Source organism: Triticum dicoccoides, chromosome 3B (genome assembly GCF_002162155.2).
Source record: "Triticum dicoccoides isolate Atlit2015 ecotype Zavitan chromosome 3B, WEW_v2.0, whole genome shotgun sequence".
Taxonomy (NCBI): Eukaryota; Viridiplantae; Streptophyta; class Magnoliopsida; order Poales; family Poaceae; genus Triticum; species Triticum dicoccoides.
In genome coordinates this window covers 668,960,471-668,987,896 of record NC_041385.1, presented here as the reverse complement: position 1 = coordinate 668,987,896, position 27,426 = coordinate 668,960,471, and the positions used below count along the sequence as shown (strand labels likewise).

The window sequence follows — 27,426 nt, the reverse complement described above, 5'->3', positions numbered from 1 at the left end:
TAGTATAAGTAATAGTTGGAGAGACAACTTCATGAAGACACGATGATGGAGATCATGGTGTCATGTCGGTGACGATGATGATCGTGGAGCCCCAAAGATGGAGATCAAAAGGAGCAAAATGATATTGGCCATATCATGTCACTTTTTGATTGCATGTGATGTTTATCATGTTTATGCATCTTATTTGCTTAGAACGACGGTAGTAAATAAGATGATCCCTCATTAAAATTTCAAGAAAGTGTTCCCCCTAACTGTGCATCGTTGCGAAAGTTCATCGTTTCGAAGCACCACGTGATGATCGGGTGTGATAGATTCTAACGTTCACATACAACGGGTGTAAGCCAGATTTACACACGCAAAACACTTAGGTTAACTTGACGAGCCTAGCATGTACAGACATGGCCTCGGAACACAAGAGACTGAAAGGTCGAGCATGAGTCGTATGGTGGATACAATCAACATGAAGATGTTCACCGATGATGACTAGTCCGTCTCACGTGATGATCGGACACGGCCTAGTTGACTCGGATCATGTAATCACTTAGATGACTAGAGGGATGTCTATCTGAGTGGGAGTTCATAAGATGAACTTAATTATCCTAAACATAGTGAAAAACCCTTTGCAAATTTTGTCATAGCTCGCGCTTTAGTTCTACTGTTTTATATATGTTCCTAGAGAAAATATAGTTGAAAGTTAACAGTAGCAATTATGCGGACAGTAGAAGGCTTGTGTCCTTAATGCACCGCTCAGTGTGCTGGACCTGAACGTGGTCTGTGGATGTTGCGAACATCTGACATACACGTTTTGATGACTACATGATAGTTCGGTAATGTTAAATGGTTTAGAATTGAGGCACCGAAGACATTTTTTGAAATGTCACAGAACATATGAGATGTTCCAAGAGATGAAATTGGGATTTCAGGCTCGTGCCCACGTCAAGAGGTATGAGACCTCCGACGAGTTTTCTAGCCTACAAACTAAGGGAGAAGATCTCAATCGTTGGGCTTGTACTCAGATTGTCTGGGTACAACAATCACTTGAATCGAGTGGGAGTTAATCTTCCAGATGAGATAGTGATGTTTCTCCAAAGACATTGCCACCAAGCTACTAGAGTTTCGTGATGAACTATAACATAACATGGATAGATATGATGATCCTTGAGCTATTCGCGATGTTTGACACCACGAATGTAGAAATCAAGAAGGAGCATCAATTGTTGATGGTTAGTGAAACCACTAGTTTCAAGAAGGGCGAGGGCAAGAAGGGGTACTTCATGAAATGGCAAATCAGTTGCTGCTCCAGTGAAGAAACCCAAGGTTGAACCCAAACCCGAGACTAAGTGCTTCTGTAATGAAAGGAACGGACACGGAAGTAGAACCACCCTAGATACTTAGTAGATAAGAAGGCAGGCAAGGTCGACAGAAGTATATTGGATATACATTGAATCAAATGTGTACTTTACTAGTACTGCTAGTAGCACCAGGGTATTGAGATACCGGTTCGATTGCTAAGTGTTAGTAACTCGAAGTAAAAGGCTACGGAATAAACGGAGACTAGCTAAAAGTGAGATAACGATGTGTGTTGGAAGTGTTTCCAAGGTTGATGTGATCAAACATCGCACACTCCCTCTACCATCAAGATTAGTATTAAACCTGAATAATTGTCATTTGGTGTTTGCGTTGAGCATAGACATGATTGGATTATGTCTATCACAATACGGTTATTCATTTAAGGAGAATAATGGTTACTCTATTTATTTGAATAATACCTTCAATGGTCTTGCACCTAAAGGAATGGTTTATTGAATCTCGATCCTAGTGATACACATTTTCATGCCAAAAGATATAAGATAGTAATGATAGTACCACTTACTTGTGGCACTGCCATGTAAGTCATATTGGTATAAAACGCATGAAGAAGCTCCATGTTGATGGATCTTTGGACTCACTCGTTTTTGAAAAGTTTGAGACATGCGAACCATGTCTATTGGTGTATACGCATGAAGAAACTCCATGCAGATGGATCGTTTGGACTCACTTGATTTTGAATCACTTGAGATATGCAAATCATACCACATGGGCAAGATGACTGAAAAGCCTCATTTTCAGTAAGATGGAACAAGATAGCAACTTGTTGGAAGTAACACATTTTGATGTGTGTAGTCCAATGAGTGCTGAGGCATGCAGTGAATATCGTTATGTTCTTACTTCACAGATGATTTGAGTAGATGTTGAGTATATTTACTTGATGAAACACAAGTCTGAATTATTGAATAGTTCAAGTAATTTCAGAGTGAAGTTGAAGATCATCGTGACAAGAGGAAAAAATGTCTATGATATGATCATAGAGATGAGTATCTGAGTTACGAGCTTTCGCACGCAATTAAGACATTGTGGAAATTGTTTCACAATTAATACCGCCTGGAACACCATAGTGTGATGGTGTGTCCGAACATCATAGTTGCACCCTATTGGATATGGTGCGTACCATGATATCTCTTATCGAATTACCACTATCGTTCATGGGTTAGGCATTAGAGACAACCGCATTCACTTTAAATAGGGCACCACGTATTTCCGTTGAGATGACACCGTATGAACTATGGTTTAGAGAAACCTAAGCTGTCGTTTCTTGAAAGTTTGGGGCTGCGACGCTTATGTGAAAAAGTTTCATCGTGATAAGCTCGAACCCAAAACGGATAAATACATCTTCATAGGATACCCAAAATGGTTGGGTATACCTCCTATCTCAGATCCGGAAGCAAGAGTAATTGTTTCTAGAAACGGGTCCTTTCTCGAGGAAAAGTTTCTCTCGAAAGAATTGAGTGGGAGGATGGTGGAGACTTGATGAGGTTACTGAACCATCACTTCAACTAGTGTGTAGCAGGGCACAGGAAGTTGTTCCTGTGGTACCTACACCAATTGAAGTGGAAGCTGATGATAGTGATCATGAAACTTTGGATCAAGTCACTACCGAACCTCGTAGGACGACAAGGACGCGTACTGCTTCAGATTGGTACGGTAATCCTGTCTTGGAGGTCATGTTGCTAGACAACAATGAACCTACGACCTATGGAGAAGCAATGGTGGGCCCAGATTCTGATAAATGGCTCGAGGCCACAAAAATCCGAGAGAGGATCCATGTATGAGAACAAAGTGTGGACTTTGGAAGAACTACTTGATGGTCGTAAGGCTGTTGGGTACAGATGGATTTTAAAAGGAAGACAGACAATGATGGTAAGTATCACCATTAAGAAAGCTCGACTTGTCGTTAAGATGTTTTTCAACAAGTTCAAGGAGTTGACTACGATGAGACTTTCTCACTCGTAGCGATGCTAAGAGTCTGTTGGAATTGGATTAGCAGTTACTGCATTATTTATGAAATCTTGCAGATAGGATGTCAAAACATTGTTTCCTCGACGATATTCTTGAGGAAAGGTTGTATGTGATACAACCAGAAGGTTTTGTCAAATCCTGAAAGATGCTAACAAGTATGCAAAGCTCCAGCAATCCTTCTAAGGACTGGAGTAAGCATCTCAGAGTTGGAATGTACGCTTTGATGAGATGATCAAAGATTTTGGGTTTATACAAAGTTTATGAGAAACTTGTATTTCCAAAGAAGTGAGTGGGAGCACTATAGAATTTCTGATGAGTATATGTTGTTGACATATTGTTGATCAGAAATAATGTAGAATTTCTGGAAAGCATATAGGGTTATTTGAAAAGTGTTTTTCAATAGAAAACCTGAATTAAGTTGCTTGAACATTGAGCATCAAGATCTATAAGGATAGATCAAAAACGCTAAATGGTACTTTCAAATGAGCACATACCTTGACATGATCTTGAAGGTGTTCAAGATGGATCAGTCAAAGAAGGAGTTCTTGCCTGAGTTGTAAGGTATGAAGTTAAGAGTTAAAGCTCGACCACGGCAGAAGAGAGAGAAAGGACGAAGGTCGTCCCCTATGCTTCAGACGTAGGCTCTATAGTATGCTATGCTGTGTACAGCAGCGGAAGTGTGCCTTGCCATTAGTCAGTCAAGGGGTACAAGAATGATCCAGGAATGGATCATTGGACAGCGGTCAAAATTGTCCTTGGAGTAAATAAGGACATGTTTCTCGATTATGGAGGTGATAAAGAGTTCGGCGTAAAGGGTTACGTCGATGCAAGCTTTAACACCTATCCGAATGACTCTGAGTAGCAAACCGGATACGTATAGTGGAGCGAGCATTTGGAATAGCTCCAAGTGGAGCATGGTAGCAGCATTTACAATATGACCTAGAGATTTGTGAAAAACATACGGATCTGAATGTTGCAGACCTGTTGACTAAAACCTCTCTCACAAGCAAAACATGATCAAACCCCAGAACTCATTGAGTCTTGATCACATGGTGATGTGAACTAATTTAGAGACACTAGTAAACTCTTTGGATGTTGGTCACATGGCGATGTGACCTATCAGTGTTAATCACATGACGATGTGAACTAGATTATTGACTCTAGTGCAACTGGGAGACTGTTGGAAATATGCCCTAGAGGCAATAATAAATTAGTTATTATTATTATATTTCCTTGTTCATGATAATCGTTTATTATCCATGCTATAGTTGTATTGATAGGAAACTCAGATACATGTGTGGGTACATAGACAACACCATGTCCCTAGTAAGCCTCTAATTGACTAGCTCGTTGATCAATAGATGGTTACGGTTTCCTGACCATGGACATTGGATGTCGTTGATAACAGGATCACATCATTAGGAGAATGATGTGATGGACAAGACCCAATCCTAAGCCTAGCACAAAGATCGTGTAGTTCGTATGCTAAAGCTTTTCTAATGTCAAGTATCATTTCCTTAGACCATGAGATTGTGTAACTCCCGGATATCGTAGGAATGCTTTGGGTATACCAAACGTCACAATGTAACTGGGTGGCTATAAACGTGCACTACGGGTATCTCCGAATGTGTCTGTTGGGTTGGCACGAATCGAGACTGGGATTTGTCACTCCGTGTGACGGAGAGGTATCTCTGGGCCCACTCGGTAGGACATCATCATAATGTGCACAATGTGACCAAGGGGTTGATCACGGTATGATGTGTTACAGAACGAGTAAAGAGACTTACCGGTAACGAGATTGAACAAGGTATCGGCATACCGACGATCGAATCTCGGGCAAGTACAATACCGCTAGACAAAGGGAATTGAATACGGGATTGATTGAATCTTCGACATCGTGGTTCATCCGATGAGATGATCGTGGAACATGTGGAAGCCAACATGGGTATCCAGATCCCGCTGTTGGTTATTGGCCGGAGAGTTCTCGGTCATGTCTGCATGGTTCCCGAACCCGTAGGGTCTACACACTTAAGGTTCGATGACACTAGGGTTATAGGGAATAGATATACGTGGTTACCGAATGTTGTTCAGAGTCCTGGATGAGATCCTGGACGTCAAGAGGAGTTCCAGAATGGTCCGGAGGTAAAGATTAATATATGGGAAGTCCTGTTTTGGTCACCGGAAAAGTTTCGGGTGCTATCGGTAACGTACCGAGACCACCGGGAGGGTCCCGGGGGTCCACCAGGTGAGGCCACTGGTCCCAGAGGGCTGCGTGGGCCAAGTGTGGGAGGGGACCAGCCCCAGGTGGGCTGGTGCGCCCCCCACCAGGGCCCAAGGCGCCTAGGGTTGAAAAGCCTAGGGGAAGGGGGCGCCTCCCCCTTGCCTTGGGAGGCAAGGCAAACCCCCTGGCCGCCGCCCCCTCCTCAGATTGGATCTGAGGGGGGCGGCCCCCTGTCCCTTGCCCCTATATATATGTGGGGGATGGGAGGGCAGCCGCACCCAAGTTCTGGCGCAGCCCTCCCCCTCTCTCAAGTCCTCCTCCTCTCCCGCAGTGCTTGGCGAAGCCCTGCAGGATTGCCACACTCCTCCACCACCACCACGCCGTTGTGCTGCTGCTGGATGGAGTCTTCCTCAACCTCTCCCTCTCTCCTTGCTGGATCAAGGCGTGGAAGACGTCACCGGGTTGCACGTGTGTTGAACGCGGAGGTGCCGTCCGTTCGGCACTAGGATCTCCGGTGATTTGGATCACGACGAGTACGACTCCTTCAACCTCGTTCTCTTGAACGCTTCCTCTTAGCAATCTACAAGGGTATGTAGATGCACTCCCCTCTCTCTTGTTGCTAGTCTTTTCATAGATAGATCTTGGTGACACGTAGGAAAATTTTGAATTTCTGCTACGTTCCCCAACACCTGACATATCAAGAACAGCCTCAAATTCTGAAGAAGTGAGGCATACACAGGGGGTAGGTATGCCAATCATCATATCCTCACAATTGATGTGGACTTTTTCTCTTGCCAACTAAACTGATAACTTTGTGTCATCTATTAGATACGGGAGGTAATAGGACAACACCAAAAGTACCTCTTCTCGAGTTCCATTCTCGGTAGTAACAATCTGGGAGAGAGAAACCATATTATTTCTATTTCCTTGAAGTATGAAAATACTGCAGTACTGTGAAGGGAAAATTCACAGAACCTAGAGTGCTCACCTAGGACTTAAAAAACATCTACTGCTGCTCAACCTGTCTGCACCATTCTAAAACATCCACTCTTTGCAGCAAAAACAAAAGGAAACCACTAAACTGAGTATTGCGTCAACCACGAAACAACAATCTAGAAAGGTAATGGAATTGAGAGCATGCCCCTATGAAGCTCCCATTTGAACAATTAAACCAACAGCTCCAAAATTGTACATCATTAAATCCCGCTTCCTGCAAGCAATTCATCAAGCACTCCATGAGCACAAAAACTGAAAATATAATTTAATCAAACATTAGATTCCTAATCACTGAAGTGCACAACAAGAGTGCATATGGATTTGAGAGATCTAAACATCAAAATGGAGTGCAACAGGAGAGAGTTGGAAAAGAGTGGGTGGAGAGGATAAGCATACATGCATCAGAGCGTGAATACTGCCCACTGTCACCATTGGTATAGGAACCTCCTTGACATCAAACCCTAGAAATGAAATAATTAAAGAGGCTTTCCTATCTATTTTGTACCTATAGGCTTTCCTATTCTTGTCTGACCAATATTTGAAGTATATGTATGAGAGGCATTATTTAAGAAGATCAACACGCATCACGTTTCGTATAAGAGGAGACAACCATTGCCCAATTGGGCAATAACGATCAGCCTGATATAAGAGGACGATCAGTCTGCAGCAGAGCATGAATACTGCCCGCAGTCACCATTGGTCTTCAGTGGTGGAGACAAGAATACGCAGGCAACAATGATCTGACACATGAAACTAAGCCATTGAAATTGCATAAACAAAATATATAGTTCGTGAGGGTTGAGGGGAGGAGAAATACAGTTGTTGGCATGCAGCCCTAGGACTCCACCAGTAGGAGCTGGATGTCACTCACTGCCCTAGTCCCCCACCCCGTGCACTATCCACGACACCTTGAATCGGAAACACGCCCCTGACCGCACGAACCAAAACCGAATCAAATCAAAATCGCGTCTTCTTCCTCCAAGATCGCATCAGATAGGCAAGCGGAGGAACCTCATAGCACCGAAGGAGAAGACGTGGCGGGAGGACTTGAGAGAGATGGGGATCGTATCGGATCCAAAGCAACATGTAGCCAAGCTGCGAGAAATCCATCGACGGCGGCTCAGATCCCGCGCCGGCCCGACCAATCCCTCGACCGGAACGCATCACGGGCCCTGCCGCTCGGTCCCCAGCCCGCGCCGCCGCCGGACGTCCCCGCCGCATGGGCGGCATCCCCGAGGGGTCCCCTAGCCGGCGCGGCGTGACGGGCTGGCCCCGAGGGGCGGCGACCCGGCGAGCCCGTCGATCGGGAGCCTGGCCGGCGCCGGCAGATCCCTCCATCATCCCCGCCGTTAGGGGAGGGGCGCGGCCCCAGCCGACGCGAGCCGGGTTGGCCACGGCGAGCTGGACGGGCACTGCGACCGGATTCGGTCAGATGCTCACATCCATGTCGCGCCTCCGCACGCAGCCATGTCGCCGGTGGCATCTCGCACCCGGCCGCAGGCGAGTGAGAAGGCCGCGACGCCAGAGGCCGTGCGGCGGAGGGTAAGGAGCAGGGAGGCGGGACGGCATGGAGTGCGTGGGGCTCGAGGAAAGAGTGGATTGGTCCTTTTTCGCTAGGTTTTCGGGAGAGCGATTGGTCGTGGCTCTCCAAGCCGCTCGCTCGCCCTCGCCAATAAGGAACAGCCCACCCTCATCCATTCATTCACGTAGCCCTCAAATGAACCCACCCTCTGCTTGCTGACCCTACAGGCTCACGACCCCACCCCTCATACTCTCTTGAAGCGACAGCCAATGTGAAAAACAACAGACGGTTGACCAGCCGCCACCAGCCAAAATTTTACTGTTGTAACTTCATCGGGCGGTCAAAAATGCCTCGCGAGCACAATGGCCCTGGAACGGCGGGTACTCTAGCGTTGTTTATATGTTCCGATGACTGCAAAGCAGGAGGGGCGGGTCCGGCTGCGTCCGTGGACGTATGACGGGCCGGATTTGCCACATCCGGTTGCTGTACATGCTATAACTCCTTAAGAAACAGTAGACCCCATCAAACCAGCGAACATACCATGTTCCAACCACGCCTAATATTTTGCGAAGTAGTCAAGGAGCGAGAGCAACACGAGCAACATGATCCCTCTAAACATTGACTGACCGGCCTGTTATCCATCCAACCTCCTCTGAGCATATCCCGTTATCCCTATGCTGAAGCAGTCCGGTCACTCGTCAGTGGCAACTCAACGAAACAATCCACCACCGTCGCGCGCGGCGGCAACCTGAAGAAAGTTATACCACTACTACTAGACTGTCTAGACAGTTCGTTGGAAGGAAAACTACCCAAGGAAATGATCAAAACCGTGACGGGAAAAAAGGAGAAGAAGAAGAAAGGAAGCGAAATCAGATAAGCACGCTCCACATAACGGACTGCTCCTCCTCACCGCTGACCGCGTCAACCGGCCGTCCAGGGTGCGTGAACCACGAACGCGCTCCTCCTCCCTCATGTCGGCGAAAGCGATCGGTACCGGAGCAAGTAGTGGAGCAGTAAGTAAATCGGACCCTGGTTCTCAAAAAAAGTAAATCGGACCCCAAGCCTCAGATAATACAACACGAGGCTGTGTATTCGAGCGACATCGAATGCTGATCCAATGGTGCCGACCTGCGAACTGTGTATCAATTCGATCATGCGCATTGGCCACCGTACAAATTCCCCCGTTCACACCGGGGACTGCTTGGAATGTACCAGTACTGGTAGCGTCGTGTGCTAAGTGGAAGCTACGTGAATTACCAAGAGACCTTCGTTAATTCAATTTATAATCCGAGGGGTAAAACTCGCACATTGTTTCACCGCCTCGGATCGTCAGAGGCAGGAGGAAGCTGAAGCTTTTCTTCAGAAAAATAAACGAGAGCATAGAGCTGAACTGGCCTCTGCCTCCCCGTTTGAAACGAACTTCTCATGACGGCTATTTAGCCACGTTTTTTTCCCTCTCCCTTTCTTTCTTTCTTTCTTTCTTTCTTGCTGATTATTAGTGGCACGTACGTAGAGCGGCTGGTGCGAGTGCTATATATGCCAAGGTCGTCCCCCCAGAAATGTTCGAACCGTTGAACGAAATTAAACGGGAGAGAGATAGATCGTACTAGCTCCCAGCCTCACGACGACTCTGCTCTGCTCTGCCATTTGAAAAGAAAGGAGGTGAGGCGCTGTTTTTCTGCGCTGGGCGGGCGGCGGGCGACTTTGATGTGCTACGAGCTGGCGGACCAACGTGGACTGCACGGCAGCGGCGGCCGGACGGTGAAGGGCGAGGGCAGCTCCGGGGCGCCGTCGGGAATGACGACAATGGCGAGCCCGGCGGACTTCATGTCGGGCTACTACCAGGCGCAGGAGATGTCGACGATGGTGTCGGCGCTGTCGCGGGTCGTGGCGGAGGACGACCCGTGGGCGCCGTCCGGCTCCGGCGCCGGGGCGGAGGGGTGGGGCTGGGAGGAGCAGCAGGCAATGCACGCCGCCGGAGGAGGCGGCTACGTGCACGAGCTGGGGAGCTTCCCCGGCGCGCCATCTTCAGAGTTCGCAGGTAACAAACAGTCAACACACGCATGCTATTGAAGCTTAGCTTGGTCGGGAAGAGTTTCTGAGTTTGCATGCTCTGCTTTTGCCTTGGATTTGATATTGCTCCACCGAGCTTCGCACGCTCTACTTTTTTGCCCGATCACATTTTTGCATGCTACTCCAGCTCGAAACGTGTCAGGCATGGGCAAAATCACCTTTCCAGAGTATACATCTTATGCATTCAGAGGTTTTTTTTTTATCGGATGCATTCAGAGTTTCTTTTTTATCTGATGCATTCAGCGGTTTATTACTAGTATCCTAATAAGCTTGTAAAATAAAGGAAATGTCTATATCCGTCGGTGAAGCAAACGAAGTGGCTCACCCCCTAACGAAGAACTCATTTAGTGAAAAAATTTGTATGTTTTGGGAATCTATAATCCCTGATTTTATTTCTCACTATATTGTACTCCCTCTGTTCTATAATAGTATCAAACACGTTTTTGTATTATAGGATAAGGGAGTAAATGATATGTCTGTTATCAAAGGAATAAAATCTGTTGCTTTCAAAAACACACGCTATAGCAACTTTGTTCTACCTCTAGTACAAAGTTATACTAAGCTTGAGACAGTTATTTTGAGACGGAGGGAGTAATATTTTACAAGAATATTTTAGAGGTAAAAAAACTAATATTGGCACCCCGGGTGTACATCATTCGGCTTATAACTTAACTTAAACAAGAAGACAATCGATGAAGTTCGAACCTTTACGTTTCTAGCTCTGATCAGGTCATAAAGAATCGGTGAACACGTGTAGTGCCAGTTTTGGTCAGTGCAGAGCCCTAGGCACAAAATGTGTTATATGAAGAGAGTTATTTCTTGGAAATAATAGAGGAAAATGCGTGCGGAACATGCAAGCGCGCGCGACCATAACAAACTGGTCGTACGGAGGAACGGCGTGTAGCTCAAAGTCGAAACGTCGGACGGAACCGAGGCGCCTGGATTCCTCGTAGCTGACATAAGGAAAATGAAACGAACCCTATCTCTTGTAATCCACTGCTGCACAGTTGTACGCCATTGAACCTAGTCTTGTAATCCACTGCACCTCTGCAACGCAACAAAGACACAGCTAAGTCTTCAGGTAGTACGTAGCATTTCATCGTACATATGTATAAAATACAGTGCATCTTCGTGTCATGTACGTAGGAGTACATGCCAATATGTCATGGATGAGCTTGCGTGACGCGCATACAACAACGAGAATACGGTCGAGAGAGTTCATTTCTTTCCTGAAAAGGCAGTTTTTTTCCTTCATTTTTTCCTCCTTTTGCAACGAAAAGCGGTTCGAATTCTTGAGGTGGTGCTTATCGCTTTGCTGGAAGCATGAATATCTTTTCTCTACTGCTTTCCAGTTCACATTCCTAAATTTAACCCCTCGGTGATCGGGACGGACGCGCTTTATTAACACCTTGCAAATCGCGTTCGGGTGCATGCACATACACACACTGCATGCGCGAGTGCACAACTTGGAACACGCTTGCGCTGCCTCGCTTTGCATTCTCTCTGCTTTTGCTTGGCGCCTCGTCCCCGTGACACCGTATAAATATGCTTCCGCGTCCGTGCGCAGGGTCGGATCAGAGCTCGGACACCCAGAGCGCGAGCGCGAGCGCGGCGACCATGGAGGAACACCGCTCCCGCTCCCCGGCGTCGTCCAACGTGGAGGCGGCGGAGGCGCCGCGCCGGCGGTACCGAGGGGTGCGGCAGCGGCCCTGGGGCAAGTGGGCGGCGGAGATCCGGGACCCGCACAAGGCGGCGCGCGTCTGGCTCGGCACCTTCGAGACGGCCGAGGCCGCGGCGCGCGCCTACGACGACGCCGCGCTGCGCTTCCGCGGCAGCCGCGCCAAGCTCAACTTCCCCGAGGACGCGCGCCTGCACCCGGCCACCGTCGCCCCCGCCGCCGCGCCGGCCCGTGTGCCGATCGCCGCGGCGTCGGCCTCGACGCCCGGCATGTACGCCGGCGCCGGGCCGGCCTCCGACTACCTGCGCTACCAGATGCTCCTGCAGGGCAGAGGCGCCGCCGCCAACCAAGGCAACCTTCTCTCGTTCTACGGCGGGGGCGGCGGCGGCGGCGGCATGTCCAGCTCGTACGGCGGCGGCATGAGCAGCTCATATGGCGGCGGCGGCGGCACCATGAGCGGTTTCCTGGGCTCCTACTACTCGTTCCCGACCTCCTCCGTCTCGGTGGCCACCGTCCCGTCATCCTCCTCCGCGTCCTCTGCTCCGGGCCACTACTACTCGTCGCCGCACGACTCGCAGCAGCACCAGCAGCAGCAGGGCAACGCGGCGGCGGAGTGGAGCTGGGAGAGCGCGCTGGCGCCCTACCCGGGGACGACGACGGCGGCCTCCTGGTCCGACTCGAGCCAGCAGCCGTACCACCCGCCGCACACCCAATAGCGCAGCCGCAAAGCCAAGGCCAAGATTCTGCGCCGTCTCTGGAAGAAAGAATAAGTTGTGTACGGAAGGCGACGGAGACGGGCGCAGCAGCAACCAGCAAGCAGAGGAAGGTTGAGAATGATGGCGTCACTCACCGAGGGGCATGTGTTGATTGACAGCTATGGGCGTGCTCATTTTGTTCGTTCGTTGATTATTAGTTTGGGAGGTGGTGCGGGTCGCCCCGTTTTTAGTACTTTCTGCTTTGGTTATTACTGCAAATTAAAAAAAATGGAAGAGCGAGCTTGATGCTTGCAGATGGGGATTGGATACTTTTGGGGAGGTTTAATCAGAGTCATTTGGGAAAAATAATGAATGTTACGTGCTACCTGGACTTGTAGTGTGTTCTCTGCAAAACATGGCATGGATTAGTGATTCCTAGTATCGATTTTCTTTAAAGAAACCAGTGTTCGAACAAGAAGGGATAGTACTCTCTACCATAATATTATGTCGTTGTATGTAGGGAGTATTATACAGACGCGATCCATTCCACGGCCGGCCAGTGAAAAGAGATGGTGTCATGCTCTGCTACGCTCGGCTTTGATGCCTGTTTGTTTTGCATTTGTGGCGATGCCATTATTTTCCTTCTACTGACCTTTTTGTAGCTTTTGATCGTTCTTATCTTGTTTAACGAATCTATGCCACCATACTCAAACACTCATGTCAATAAATACAATCTTTTGGCTCACATCTAAATTCTTTCACCTAGGAGGAGATACTTCTCACTTTATTTTTTTTGAAACGGAGGCAAAAGTTTTGCCTCGTCTCATTAATTAAGAAGAGTTTGGAAATACATAGACCCCAAAAAATAAGCCTAATCTCGCGGCATTAAAGAACACAGACGCTTAGCCCTTGCCAACCTCCGTAACCCAGCATCGGTCTTAATCTTAGATGTGATTACAGTTGGCAAGGATGACACATTTCTAAATACTCGTGTTTCGCTCGTTCCAAATCTTCCAAGAGACCAACATGACGAGGGATGCAAGACCCTTTCTCATGTTAGCATTGACGCCCACCGTGTGGTGCCACCACTCCATCACGGTGTGGAAGTTGCTCCAGCTAGTGATATCCAGATTGGTCAAACCAATCCAATTTTTGATCTCCCTATGAATATTGAGCATGGTGCACTTCCTTTTAACAATAGTCTATCGACCTTTTTTGCCGCCATCAAATGCACCCCTCAACCCTTGTCAAGACATATTAAAAAGAATCTTGTCTGGAATTGTTTTTGGCGTAAAGAAGAAAAGAAAAATAATTTTTGAGTAACTGGAAAGAAAAGAAAAATACTAATGCAACATTACATAGACTTGTATGGGCCAGAATTGGGCTCAATTATTTCCACATGAGAAAGAACTGGGAGGCTCTCCTAGTGTCGGCCCATATTAGGCCTACGGGAATATGTTCAGCGGCTACATCTTCCTCCTTTTTTTGAAAGGATTCCTTCCCTTTTTCTTGATTTTCTTTGAGCGACTCTCCCGAAAGCAAAAGGTCGTAGGAGCACTAGTAAAGAGCTTCGTAATTAATGGTTGAACCACAATTACCTATCCTTTCACCAGCACTCAAGAAAAACTGTGCCTATTTGATCACAAAATCGCCCGTTTAATCTAAAAATCTGCTCCCCGCAAATAAAAAACTCTAAAAATCTGTGATTAACAGGCCGGGGAGAAGTAGCTGACCTGCCTCAGCCCACCATAACGATGTGGTGGCCGCAGTGGGGCGCATGGAGAGCGACCGTCGAACAGACTCGGACGGGTCTCCGGCCAGCCTCCGTCCGGTCGGACCCGATGGAGCCGACGTCCGTCCCTTCCTCCTCCGTCGCGTCACACTCGCTCGGGCCAGCTCAACGCCAGCGCGTCCAACACGGCGCCAGCTTACCCAAACAGAACCCAACCCCCCACAAAGGCATTCAACGACGCGCTCGGCCGCTCGGGCGCTGCCTCGCTGACGCCGTCACGGCTTGTCGTTACCGCCCTGCGTCGCACAGCAGGGATAGCCGAGGTGCCACAGACCGCCGCGTGGCGGAGCAGGGGGCAGCCGACGCGAACTGGCTCGCGGCGTGACAGGTGGGCCCAGCCTGTCATAGGGGTCTTCGCTTGGACTTTGGACTTGGTGGCTCCGCCACGCCACCGCTTGACGCCTCCCTTCGCTCGGTTGCGGACTCCGCCACCAACCGCTTGCTGCTACTTTCCGCCAGCCGGGGAAAAGGCAGCCGCAGCCGCAGCCAGCGACGCCTCACCTCACCTGACCCCCCCTCCTCGCCCCGCCCCCCGCCGCACCGCCCGCCGGAAGGTTCTAGAGAAGGAGGGACACGCCATGGCGGAGGAGAAGGAGTCGACGTCGGTCCCGCTCAGCCAGGCGGCGGAGGCCGTCGACCCCGAGGACCCGGCCAAGTCGCCGCCGCGCCCCAGCTCGCCCACCACCTCCACCCGCAAGGTCCGGATCCATCCAACCCCGCTACCCCGGTGGCCCAATCGCGCGCGCGTGCCTGTGCCGCTGCCGTAGGGCCCCGCCGCTGCGTGTGCTAGTATTTCGGGAGTTCTGGGCGTGGTTGTGCTTCATATGGTCGGATCTGCGCGTATGCCAACACGTTTCCCGTGCCCGCTCTCGTGTGCGGCGGTTGCTAAATTCAGTCGGCTGTGCTTCTAGACTAGTAAGTACGAGTTTAGCTAGGTTATCGAATTTTCTACAATAGTTCTGGAGATTATTGGGGATATGGATGCTGTTCAGGAGACTGAAGCTGTCTTGAAGCTTTCTTCATAGTTAAGAGTAGTCAGGCCGTTCGGCCCTGGGTTTTGTTTGTCCATTTGTGCCTTGTGGTGGCTTAACTTGAGATATATGCTTAGAACACATTCTCTTATTTGGATACGATTAATTTGTCTTATCTCCTTAGTGTCCAGGTTACTATTAATGAATTTGGATGTGCTGGTGTTCCTTTTCTGAAAGCGCTGTCAACTCGTGGTACTGGGAAGCCACAATTGAGAAATGCTGGTCGTCTATTTGTGCAAGAAGGCACCCGGTAGCAATTTGAGGACTGCGGTGTTGTATTAGGCTGTGTTCGGTTTACAGGGAATTGAAGGGGATTAGCAGAGATGTAGAGGGATTAAATCTTCTACAGGTCGAAATCCCCTCCAATCCCTTTGAGAAGGGATGCAACTGAACAAGGCCCCAAGCGTTCAAAACATGGTGAATGTGTGGGATCATACCCTTATTTAGGTGCTAAGGTAGCATCGAAACATGGGTTTGCACTGCATAGTGCATACTATTGCTGGAAAGAGGTTATGAATGAAAAAAATTAATCAAGATCAGTAAGCTTAATAGGATAGTATATAACTCCGACACAGCTCTCTAATGTTGTGATCTTTCCAATGTTTTACCCAAAAGGAGCTGCATCCACAAGACAGGTCATTTTTTTCATTTCACTAATTTGCTGATGGTTGCTAAATTTTGTGTAGGCATGCTGTGCTGTTCTTCAGAGTTGGGTGTCGAGAAAATTTATGACCGGATGGTACATCCTTCACCAGAAACAAGTTAAAACATGTTACCAATACTATGCTTACTGATCTTCTTTTGTTTCATGTTCTTTTCAGCGTAGTTCTTTTTCCTGTGGCTTTCACGTTCTTCATCACATGGTGGTTCGTTCAATTTGTTGATGGATTTTTCAGCCCACTATATGCAAAACTCGGAGTCAACATATTTGGTAATTCTTGTACTTGTACTTTGGTCGTGCTGTCTATGGTAGTTCTGAACTTACTCCCTCCGTTTCTTTTTAGTCTGCGTATAAAATTTGGTCAAAGTCAAACTTTGTCAACTTTGACTAAGTTTATAGAAAAAAATATCAAGATTCATAATATTAAATCAATATTATAAGATGCATCATGAAATTAATTTTCATACCATATAGCTTTAGTATTGTAGATGTTGATATTTTTTTCTACAAAGTTAATCAAACTTTTAAAAGTTTGACTTTGACCAAATTTTATATGCAGACTAAAAAGAAACATAGGGAGTACTAACTTAGAATTACAAATACTACATTGGAACTTCTAGTTGTATATTGTGTGATTATAAAGGAATATCTAGTAGCATCTCATTCATGCCACCATACACCTAAGAATTGTAGGCCCTTTAGCAAGCAATCATAATATCCAGCTTTATGTTTAAGTAGGATATTATAAGCTAATATTGATGGTATTGGCGACCGCATTCTTGAACAATAGCCAATTTTAACTTAGATCCTCTACTGCAGTAATGATTTTATAGCACTTAAACACGTACTTATATGCTACGTTGCACGGATACTTTAGAAAGTGCGCGCATCCAGCCGGATACTGCCCCGATACTGCCCGATACGTATCCCGTAAGTATCCTGTGATTTGTTAATTTAAAAAGAAGAAAATAGTGTTTGATACGTCTGGGATACCTCTCGGGGTACGTTTTGGATACGGCAACCCCTTCTTTCGACGTGAAAAACAGAAAACTCCTCGATTCCCTCATGGCGCCGCCGCACGTCATCAATTCCCAGCTGGCAGCTTGTCCCCTCGACTCCTTGGAGCAGGCGAGCAGCCGCAGCCTGTAGGTCTCCAACTCTCCATTAATTCTCAGCTCCAATCCTCTCCTCTCCCACATGTTCTTCTCTCCTTCTCACCTTCTGAATTCCAATCCAATCGACGCTGATCGGTCGCCGGCTCGTCGCCGGCAGAAGACATCCATGTCTCCCTTGCAGGAGCTATGTTCTCATCTCCCTCTCTTTCTTTGATCTCTCTTCTCCATCTCCTTCTCTGAATTATGTACGTAGGTGTGAAGACTTCAATTTCTTTAATAAAACAGTATGTTTCCTACCAAAAACTCGTTATTTTTTCATATCTTTAATAATTAATATGTATATACAGACGTATCCCCGTATCCTAGTTTTTAGAAAATTGACGTATCGGGCATATCCCCGTATCGCGTATCCGATACATATCCAAGTATCCGTGCAACGTAGCTTATATGGGACGCAAGTAATTCTCTTCATCATTAAATCATTGTTTATCTTTATTTTTTCACCGACACTTTGCAGGTCTTGGTTTTCTGACTTCTCTGGCATTCATATTTCTGGTTGGAATATTTGTTTCTTCATGGGTGGGTTCAACTGTCTTCTGGGTTGGAGAATGGTTTATAAAGAAAATGCCATTTGTAAAGCACATATATTCTGCATCGAAGCAAGTCAGCACTGCCGTTTCACCAGGTTATACTTCATATCATATGGGAAGCTTGAACATCTATTTCTCATGTCTTACAGACTGCCTTTAATGTTATTTATTGCCATTACGTAGTTGACGTCTCTTGTCATCAGCAATGGACCGATTATTTGTTCTATGCTTACAAATGCTCTTCAGACACTTTGCTGGTAGTTAATACTTCTCTCAGATGGCTTGAATTACATATAAGTGTGCAAACTTAGTTGATGCCTTATCCTGCAAAAACCATGTGAGCTATCTGAGTGGTTTGTCCTTTTTCTAAGTTTTACCCCCATTCTAACTATGTCGTAGATCATTTCTTTGTACTCCTTTTGGTGCATCTGTTTCACAGCAGGGTTATTTTGTGTTGACTTTGTTCTGTTTGTTACAAGAGTATCACAGGACCTACTGCGCATGATGATTTATCACAATATTAATTTTTTTGACAGATCAAAATACGACAGCATTTAAAGAAGTTGCAATTATTCGGCATCCACGTGTTGGTGAATATGCATTCGGATTTATAACATCAACTGTTGTCCTTCAGGTATTTATTTTTCACAAGGATCTTGCTATAGTTTGGTTATAAGCAATGCGTTATTGAGAAGCTTCATTCTATATGTGCCATATATGCTTCATGTGGTAAAATTACAGCTGTTTCATGGTCTCATGTTTTGTGTTGTACTGCAGACAGACAAAGGTGATGAGGAACTGTGTAGCGTTTACGTGCCAACAAATCATCTATATATTGGTGACATCTTTCTCCTGAACTCTGAAGAGATCATCAGACCAAACTTATCCATTCGAGAAGGAATTGGTATGATGTCTATCCTATTTTGCTTTACAGGCTTCTCCCCGTGTTTGTTTCTTGCTGGCATAGCTGTGAGCTGATAATGAAACTTCCCTGAAATCATTCGATCCTGCAGAAATTATCGTTTCAGGAGGAATGACCATGCCACAGGTAATTGCATCGCTAGACCCCATCCCAAGGAAGAGCCAGAGCATCCGCCTGAATAGAATAATGACATGAGAACGTGTGAGTCATCAAAACAATGGGTGAGTAGTCCATGAGCTCAGTTGCTCTAACCATTCTGCTTCATGCTTGCTGATATTGGCTTGCCCATCAAGCAGGTCGCGAATGGGTGGATGGGACTCCAGTGCTGGTCTGTTTGTGCTGTTCGTTTCTTACATGTAAAATGTCGAGGTTGGATACGGGAACGTGATGACCAAGCTGGACGGAAGCATCGTAGTGATGCCCTGGAATACTGTTATGTGACACATGTTGTTTTTCTCTGTTTGCTGACTGGTCCAAAGTGTTAACTTCGATGCACCGGTGGTGTACAACTAGTGTGCCTGATTACATTCATTTGTAAGAGTGTGTCGTGTAATACCATGTCGACTTCGTTACTATAGTATACATACCATGCTGACTGGTTTCTTTGTGAGCGTCTCTTTGTTTCATGGTCTGCTGTAATATACTCCCTCCGATCCATGATAAGTGAGTGTCGTGGCAAAAGAGCATGAACGCTGCTTATTATGAATCGGAGGGAGTAGTAAAAGAGCATGTGCATTTTGCTGATCCAGTTTTGGTTTGGAGTTCTTTACCGGTGATATAATGATTTAACTTGCTAGTTTTGGAGTGTGGATTTAACTTGCTATTTTTTGTGGAGTTCTGTATCATTGATATAAAGTTTATTTCACAAAATTGGATCAGTGAGATTTAGTAATATGAATCTACAACATCGCATAGTATTAGACGTACTTTTTTCTCAAAATATTACTGTTAATTATAGAAGTCTCACTGGTGACAGGTCCATTTAGGTTGATTGAAAAACGTTGTCTCATCTTACCGTCTTCCGCTTTTCGACCAAGGTTGGCAAGCATTCATCGTAATTTATTTTTGTCAAACTTGCCCTGCATCCATTAAAACCAGGAGCCAAACGGCTCGACAGAGAATACAGTTCGATCTACAACACAGACCACAAAGAAATAGAAAATTACAATCAGACCCTACATAAGGCACACACGCTTTTCAAAATCAAACTTTGATCATAAATTAGATAAATAATGAAAACATCATTTCAATACAAATTCAACAGTATAATTTATCAGATACAATACACATTCGGTTGGTCGAACTTATGGTCTGAAGAGAGTATGGTTTAAATATCTATGGTCCCAGCGTAATACATTAGTATGTATTATTGTTAAAGATAGTCATTACTAGGAAGAGAAGCAACGACTCATATAATTGCAAAAAAAAATCCATGATTGCAAGTTAACAGGTAACAAAGAAGCAAACCATAGCAGGCTAAAATGGTACAAACAAGCTGGCAGCAGTTTACAACCATCACACAAGATACAGGTGACAATCCTTGGTCATGGCGCAAACAAAGACAGGTCCACATAACAAACTTGAAAAGTTTAGAAAGAAAGGGGGGTCATCACACTTTTTCCAGGAAGAACTGCTATATGTTATGCATCTGGGAGAAAGAAATCCTAATGGTGGATCCCTCGAGCTTGCTCGCATGCTTACAGACCAGCGCTTCGGTCGCCTCTTCCTCGCTCTCAAACTGCACAAGAGCCTGCGTCTTGCCGCTCGCCTCAAACAGCTTTGACTTGATGATGGTGCCATGCTCACCTAGGTGTTCAAGGATTGCGTCCTCAGAAATCTCTGGTGAAAGCGCTGAGATGTGGATGATCTTGGTCGGAGCACAGCAATGGCGGTAGTTCTTCGCCACATTACTGTTGAACCGGTTAAGATTGGAGGTTGAGTAGTCATGTGCATCAGGAGCGGGGGTAATACTCGGGTACTTAGAGAAGTTCACTTCCAGTTTCTGTCCAAGTAACATTGCTCCCTGTAGTAGGAAATAAATTCCAATGGTATCAGGGCGATATATACCACAAACACGTAATGAAGTAGAGCGAATGAATGAACTGAGGTAGGAGTCGAGTGACCACAAAGCACCTTTAAATAGTGTATAGCAAGCTCAGCCTGAAGCCCATCAGCCATCTGGACAAGGGCATGGTCTGGTTTGTTGCGGAGTACCTTGATTCTCACTATATTTCCATAAATAGAAAATAGATTGAAGAGCTTATCCGCATCGATTTTCTGCAGATAAAGGTAAGATAAACGAGATGATTATGATTTGAACAACTTGGAGAGTGCATGGCAAGTTATGTCTTACTTACATCACTGTTCAAGTTGCTAACTATAAGTGTACAGCGATCATTGGTACCAGTCACTCCAGGAGGCAATGTTCCGCCAAATGCAGCAGCAATCACTGCAGCCTGCCCCATCAGATATAGAAACATTGTAGCAGCAAAAGCAAATGCTTTATGTGAGATAATGATATAGTTTAGCGAAGCACAGAATGAAGCAGTAAAAACTAACAGACAGTGCAGAATTGGGACGACTTGAAAAAATACAAACCTGTCCATATGCAGCTGTAGCCCGAAAAAAAAGATTGAAGGAAAGAAGTTAATACACTTTTAGTAAGATGACAAGAGTGAATAATGAAAAATGTGAAGGAAAATTGCAATGCCTTACCTCCAGGCTGTTGGAAACCAAAAAGGCTAGGATCATTATAACCAAGCTGTTCAAAGTAATAGATAAAACAGAGGCTTAATACTTAACTTACCCACTCAAATGATCCAAACAAAAATGCAACAAAAATTAGATAGTAGAAACAATAATAGAAAATAAAACAAAGGAGTAAATAACTACCTGAGAGGATCTTGGACGTTGCTCTGTGGGCAAAGAAGGATTTGTGAAATCTCTGAGGAAGAAGAACAGAAATAAGCGTCTTTCAGAATCTATATATAACAAGGAATAAAATAAACGTATAATTACATACAACATTCACTTGAGAAACCATAATGTGCTGAAATCTGTAATGGATGGAAGCAACTTCTACTAGCTGCTCAACCAAACTAATAGAAAATAAACCAAACCAAAATAAAATAAAAGTAAGTCATCTTACCTAGATCTATCATTGTTGTAGTGAACTTGCAACTCGCTGAGACTGGGAATTCAAGAAAATAAGATCAGGCTCAGGAGTAAAATATTCCAAAAAAAAAAACAGGGGAACTGCTTGAAGACATACTTTGAGTACTGAATATCTAGCTGGCAGCAACCATCATAAATGTTCCGTCCCTGAAATTATTTATTTTGGTGGATGTCAAGAAATTCATAGCAAAAGCATCTGGACATTAAGTTCTGAAAGTTGTATATGCAACAGGAGGCTTACATGCAAAGCACCAGCTGCTTGTATTGCACTCTGGCGTGACTGAAACTGTATAAGGGCTTGAAAACCTACATCACCAAAAATGAGTATTGTAATAGCAAACACGAGTCCTTCTATTCAACATGTGGTAACATATCGATAATTCTAGTGGAAAAGGATATGCTCTACTGTGCTAGGAAATGGCTAGGCTTTTTAAAAATATATGCAGTTGAAAGCAACATGAAAAACACATCACAATTTCCTGATATCTAAGAAGAAAATAAGCATGCATGCAATACAAGAAGAGTGAGAATTAGAGACGGGAAGAATCTGACCAGCAGTCTTTTGAAATGTGACAATCTTCTCCACAAATCCATAAGGGGAAAACACTTGATGAAGCACTTCGACGGTCATAGGATAGAGCATATGATGAACGGTAACTAAGAGAATTCGGTTGGGTTCATCCTGAGGTCCAGCAGCAGACGAGTACCGAGAAAGAATAGAGGAGAGAGAGAGAAGAATGAATAGAGAAGAATAGGTATCTAGTTGGAATAGAAGAGAGTAGAGAGAGCATGTAAACTAAATCAGTAAGCTACAGCAAATGATGAAAAAGTAGGTGAAAATAACAACAATACGAAAAGTTAATACATTTTATATGGAATGACTTATTTTGCTTTTCTTTTAATTTCTTAATTAATCAGTAACAGTAATATTACATGGTTGCTGGCATGAGAAAAGAATATTTTTTAGCAGCACACGATGAAAGGACCGAACAATAAAAATAGATTTCAGCAACCTAGTACCTACTTCATGGAAGACATACACATTATGTCCAAGAATGTATATCACAATGAACAATTCAAGGCTCAAAAGATTCACTAACTGATAAATGGATGCAACTAAACCATCACATGCGGTTGGGTAAGAGCTTATAGGCTTCAAAGTTCTGAACAACGGGCACCTAACTTTCTAATGTGTGATGATCTCTTCTAAGAAAATGATGATTTTTTTTTCTTGCATCAGTACCTCATTACATTGTGCATATAATATTTTTGAAAAGCCAGCTGTTCATTTTTGAACTCTTGGTCATTTAGGTTGGTATATACCGTGAAGCAAGAACCCACGCTCTAAATAGAAGGAATGAAAACAGGCCAATATGTTTACATGCAGAGATCATAGATTACAGAAATGCACAAAACTGCTAATTACCTATAGAAAAGCAATCGTGCTAATAGAGTATAGAACCCAAAGTGCAGCTGGATAATTATGTACCTGATCAGGATTCCGTCCATGAGAGCTCTGATCAGTAGTCAGTTCCTGGTGAGATGAGTACTGCAAGTATACGTTTCTTCCCCTGATATGGCATGAAAACTGACATCACTATCTGATTTTGTAAATTATAATGGAAGCATAGCAACGTTAAGTAAAAAATTAATGGGAGCATAACAACATTAAGTAAGACAATGACATAACTCTCTGCTATTGTGGATAATAATGACAACACACAGAAACATAACTCAAAAAGTAACTCTACAGACAGAAAACGGCTGACACTGAAGCACCAAGAGGAAAATTCTTTAGGATGCACCCACATCAGGTCCAAGAAGAAGATTACCTCACGCTAGGTTGAATTGTAGTGTAGTATTGGATGGCGCTGATTGAAGCAGACAGGTCCTCCATCTGGACAAGGGCCTGCAGTAGCAGCGGCACAAACGCCACATTACAGTCATACAAAGCTGCAAACGCGCATCCTGAAACTAGTGAGAACGGATGAGGCCGAGAGGGCACCTGGTTCTTGGTGCGCAGCATGACGAGCTTGGCGACCGCGCCAAACGGCTGCACCACCTGGAGCAGGTCAGTCTGCACGCAACGAGAAGACCGAAAAAGATCAAACTTTGAACCGGACAACAGAACAATCCGGGCGAGAAATTCCGCCGAACAGCTCTAGAAACTCCAACAGAAAAGGGGGCCAGGATTCACTCACCTCGGAGATCTCATGCCCGACGTTCCGGATGTGGATCACCCTGGAGGGCTCGGCCATCCTATCGTCCCCGACGCAGCAGCTCTAATCGCGCGCAGCGAAACAACAGCAATCCAAGGAAGAACAGATTAGTACACTAGGGTTCGAGAAACAAGTTGGCTCGATCCGTACAGCCGAGGAGACTAGCGCGAGAGGGGCCGGGGAGGAGCCGTACCTTGGCCTGCTAGGGTTTTAGCGGTTGGGCGGAGGATCTAGGGTTTAGCTCGCTGGGGGGATCGCTCGGTAAAATAAGACGAGGGGGGAGGAGGGTGGAGGGGAGAGGGATGGACGGATGGAGAACCGGGGATTTGAGAGGAGCCGGATTTGCTTGGATTTGGGATTAGGTGAGCGCAGGCCTGTTTCTGTTTGACGGGGGCAGAGGGCGAGCGAGCCCGAGAGACCGACAAGCTTTGACGGCTGTACGCACGCACTCGTGGAAGCAAGGGTCCAGTGCTTTTGCGGACTCTTTTTTTTTTTGGAATGCTAGTGCATTTGCGGACTTGTTTGGTTCCATGGGGAAAAAATTCGGTGAGCATTTGGCAGTAAATATCGTGCCCGGCGGTGTGCAACCTGACTCTGGTCGACGGCGAGCTCCGAGAGCATCTCCAGCCGTTCGCCCTCGGACACCAAAAAAGCGCCCCCTAGGACCGAACCGGTGGTAATTTTGGCGTGGGGCGAACGTGTTACCAGCCGCCGCCCCAGTCCGCCCAAAACACGACATAAAATTCATCCAAACTCGACGATTTCATTCAAATTTGTACAAAAACAAAAAACATGATTTAAAACTACATAAAAACGACAACTACGCCTAGCACTACTACGCCGCCGCTGCCGCCGCCTTCTACATGCTGAGGAGCCTGTAGAACCGGGTGTAGTCGTCGCCGCCGCCGTCGTCATCGTTGTCGTCGCCGTCCCTGCTGAACCCCTGACCAGGGTCGCCGACGTGTGGCGGGTTGGACGGCCCGGGCGCGTCCTCGTCGTCGTTGTCGAGGACGACGATGCCACCCTCCTCGCGTCTGCGGCGCCGAGCTTTGATCTCCTCGTAGGCCTGGCGCTGGCGCTCCACCTGCTCGTGGACGTAATTCGCCTTCGCCCACTTGAGGGCGGTCTCGTTGGCGGAGGTCATGTCCTTGTGCTCCTTCTTCACGGGAAGCAACCCCGGCTTGGTATTCGACCGGACGAGGCGGTAGGAACGAGGGGAGGGGCGGATGCCATCGTTGATGACGAGGGCGCCGCTGCAGGTGCAGTGCCCAAGCGGCGTCTCTGGCGGCTCCGGCTTGACGGGGCGGAGCGCCGGCGAACCGGAGGAAAGAGAGCCAGAGCCCGATGACGAGGAGGTCATTGTCTCCATTCTCCACGGCGAGAGAAGGATGGGGCGTCGAGTACTCCGGGCACGGCGTGTTGCCGGCCTCGATGTGGTCGAGGACGGCTTCGAGGGTGCGGCCGGGCACGCCCCACCATTCGCGCCGCCCTCGGAGTTGAGGCGGCCGAGGGGGAGGACGCCGTTGGTGGAGGCAACCTGGTCGATGTGGCGGTGGTCGAAGTACATCGTCCACAGCGTGTGGCTGTCGGCGGCGTACATCGGCTCATTTTGCTTCTCCTCCGACAGGAACGAGCGGATGCGCGCTATCTCGACGCGCCGTTCTGCACCGGTTGGCACCAGGGGCACCGGGACGCCGCCGGCGCTCTGCCTCCACGAGACCGGCACCCGCATGTCCGGGGGCGCCGGGTAGTCGGCCTCGTAGAGGAGACGCGCCTCGTCCTCGCGCAGATAGTGTCGGCCGAAGCCGTTCGCCGTCGCGTCGTCGTCTGGGTAACGCTCGGCCATTGCTTGTGGGCGAGGGAAGAGTGGGGAGGGGCTTCGGTGGTGAGAGGAGGCGAGAGGGGCGTCAGTGGCAAGTTGTGCCGAGAGGGGCGTCGGTGGTGTTCACCGGCGGGGAGGTCGGCTTTTATAGTCGAGGATGGGTAGTGAGAGGCTGCCCGCCGGGTGCCGCGCGGCGGGAGCGGGCGGGACGCACGTCCCCCGCGGCTTCACTACGCCGCCCGTGAGGCATCAATGGAAGGTCGACCGACACGGCAGCGCGGCAGCCTTGGCATTGATTCCCACGGGAACCAAGGCAATGAGAACGACGAAGGCGGCGAGTCGCTGACTTGGCGGGCCCATTCCTATTCGCGCCAAAAACAGTTTCCCCGGCGCCACCAGGAGCCCCCAGCGCGCCGAGTTCAGCCTGGGTCGGCCGGCGCCAAAATCGACCCGAGCCGACGAAAATTGGGCTTCTGGGGGCGCGTCTGGGCCGGCGACAAAAAAGGGGCCTGTTGGGGCGCGGCTGGAGATGCTCTAACTTCGCCGGGATGCTCTCCGCCTCGTGCTCCAGGACACTAGTGGCGTGACGGTGGACACACGTTTCCTTCGGATCAGGGTCAGGGAGTCAGTTGACATTGGGGATATTGTCAACTTCCCTTGCCATTTTGCTAGGGTTTGGGATCCGTTGCAGGTCTCGACCTCGTCGTCTAAAGCGTCGTCGCAAGTGCGCCATGGGGCGGGGGCGGGGCGGCGGTACATGGAGAGATCAACCGGGGTGCATGCAGCCGAGACGGGGATCCTAGGAGGGGGCCCGAGCTCGGGTACGGCTCCAACCATGGCGGATGCGTGACACGTGGGGTGTGATCCAACCGATCATGGGACCGCGAGTAGCTCGGCTGGTGGTATAAATTCCAACCCTTTCCAAAGAGCAAAGTCACGACCTGAGGGTTCAACTATACCTCTAAGATAATCTCCTATAGGCGAATAAACTGAACCAAGCCCTTAGAGAGCAGCTCCCCTCAATGTCAGTAGCCTAGTGATTTCTGCGACACGACGCTTGAAGCCAATGATCTTTAGAAAACAACACTTTGTCCCCTGCACCCGCATGACAGCGCACCAAAATGTGAAACATGTCCTTCACCTGTGAGTCTACCGCCATCGGAAGCCTTGCCATGGTCTTGACGGATCGGTATGGTTAAGACACTTCCATCTCAATCTCAAAGTTAAGCCATGCAAACGGATATCCACTACTCCCCGCCTGCCACGAATTTTCGGTTTACAAACTCTATGCCATGCCACTAGACATTTTCCTCTGTGAATTTCCTCAGAACCCTCCCAAAAAACGTGTGAGACCCTTTATCCACTCCTTCGAGTGCGCAACTGCGAGGATACCAGGAAGTGGGTACTGAACTTGCTCTGTTCAGTTTGGGTCACCTGGTAGTACCATGGCTAGTTACATTATTCTTGAGTGAAAACATTTTTATTTACATGAAGCGTGTAAAATAATTTGTTGTAGTCAATTTTTTTCATGAGTTGAACCGTTTTATTGAATCATTCAAAGTATGATATACTGGCTAAT

At 47.1% G+C, this 27,426-nt stretch overlaps 3 protein-coding genes and 1 long non-coding RNA gene across 6 annotated transcripts; 2 read left to right on the top strand and 2 right to left on the bottom strand.

The window, feature by feature from the left end:
• Window positions 1-6,279: 6,279 nt before the first annotated feature.
• Window positions 6,280-8,222, bottom strand: LOC119277736. 3 transcript variants are annotated; one of them, XR_005137300.1, is made up of 3 exons: window positions 6,950-8,222; window positions 6,546-6,767; window positions 6,280-6,451 (listed from the first exon to the last, which is right to left on the bottom strand). It is a non-coding gene; the product is annotated as an uncharacterized LOC119277736 (long non-coding RNA). The 3 variants fall into 3 exon arrangements; XR_005137302.1 differs by having other exon boundaries at window positions 7,371-8,221; XR_005137301.1 differs by lacking the exon at window positions 6,280-6,451 and having other exon boundaries at window positions 6,456-6,767; window positions 6,950-8,221.
• Window positions 8,223-9,657: 1,435 nt separating this feature from the next.
• Window positions 9,658-12,867, top strand: LOC119277735 (ethylene-responsive transcription factor ABR1-like). The gene is made up of 2 exons (XM_037559049.1): window positions 9,658-10,116; window positions 11,716-12,867. The coding sequence occupies exons 1-2, from the start codon at window positions 9,783-9,785 to the stop codon at window positions 12,540-12,542; spliced, it is 1,161 nt and encodes a 386-aa protein (XP_037414946.1). The 5' UTR covers window positions 9,658-9,782; the 3' UTR covers window positions 12,543-12,867.
• Window positions 12,868-14,730: 1,863 nt separating this feature from the next.
• LOC119277734 (protein LIKE COV 2-like) lies at window positions 14,731-19,247 on the top strand. The gene is made up of 8 exons (XM_037559048.1): window positions 14,731-15,011; window positions 16,031-16,083; window positions 16,166-16,275; window positions 17,638-17,805; window positions 18,247-18,344; window positions 18,488-18,614; window positions 18,724-18,853; window positions 18,929-19,247. The coding sequence occupies exons 1-7, from the start codon at window positions 14,892-14,894 to the stop codon at window positions 18,825-18,827; spliced, it is 780 nt and encodes a 259-aa protein (XP_037414945.1). The 5' UTR covers window positions 14,731-14,891; the 3' UTR covers window positions 18,828-18,853; window positions 18,929-19,247.
• Window positions 19,248-20,045: 798 nt separating this feature from the next.
• Window positions 20,046-24,423, bottom strand: LOC119277733 (polypyrimidine tract-binding protein homolog 3-like). Its single transcript, XM_037559046.1, has 15 exons — window positions 24,219-24,423; window positions 24,008-24,088; window positions 23,812-23,883; window positions 23,639-23,715; window positions 23,296-23,377; window positions 22,359-22,488; window positions 22,048-22,112; window positions 21,904-21,953; window positions 21,781-21,822; window positions 21,525-21,576; window positions 21,348-21,393; window positions 21,231-21,244; window positions 20,990-21,088; window positions 20,766-20,909; window positions 20,046-20,655 (listed from the first exon to the last, which is right to left on the bottom strand). Exons 2-15 carry the CDS (start codon window positions 24,062-24,064, stop codon window positions 20,266-20,268), a joined length of 1,320 nt encoding a protein of 439 aa, XP_037414943.1. The 5' UTR covers window positions 24,065-24,088; window positions 24,219-24,423; the 3' UTR covers window positions 20,046-20,265.
• Between the last annotated feature and the right edge of the window lie 3,003 nt (window positions 24,424-27,426).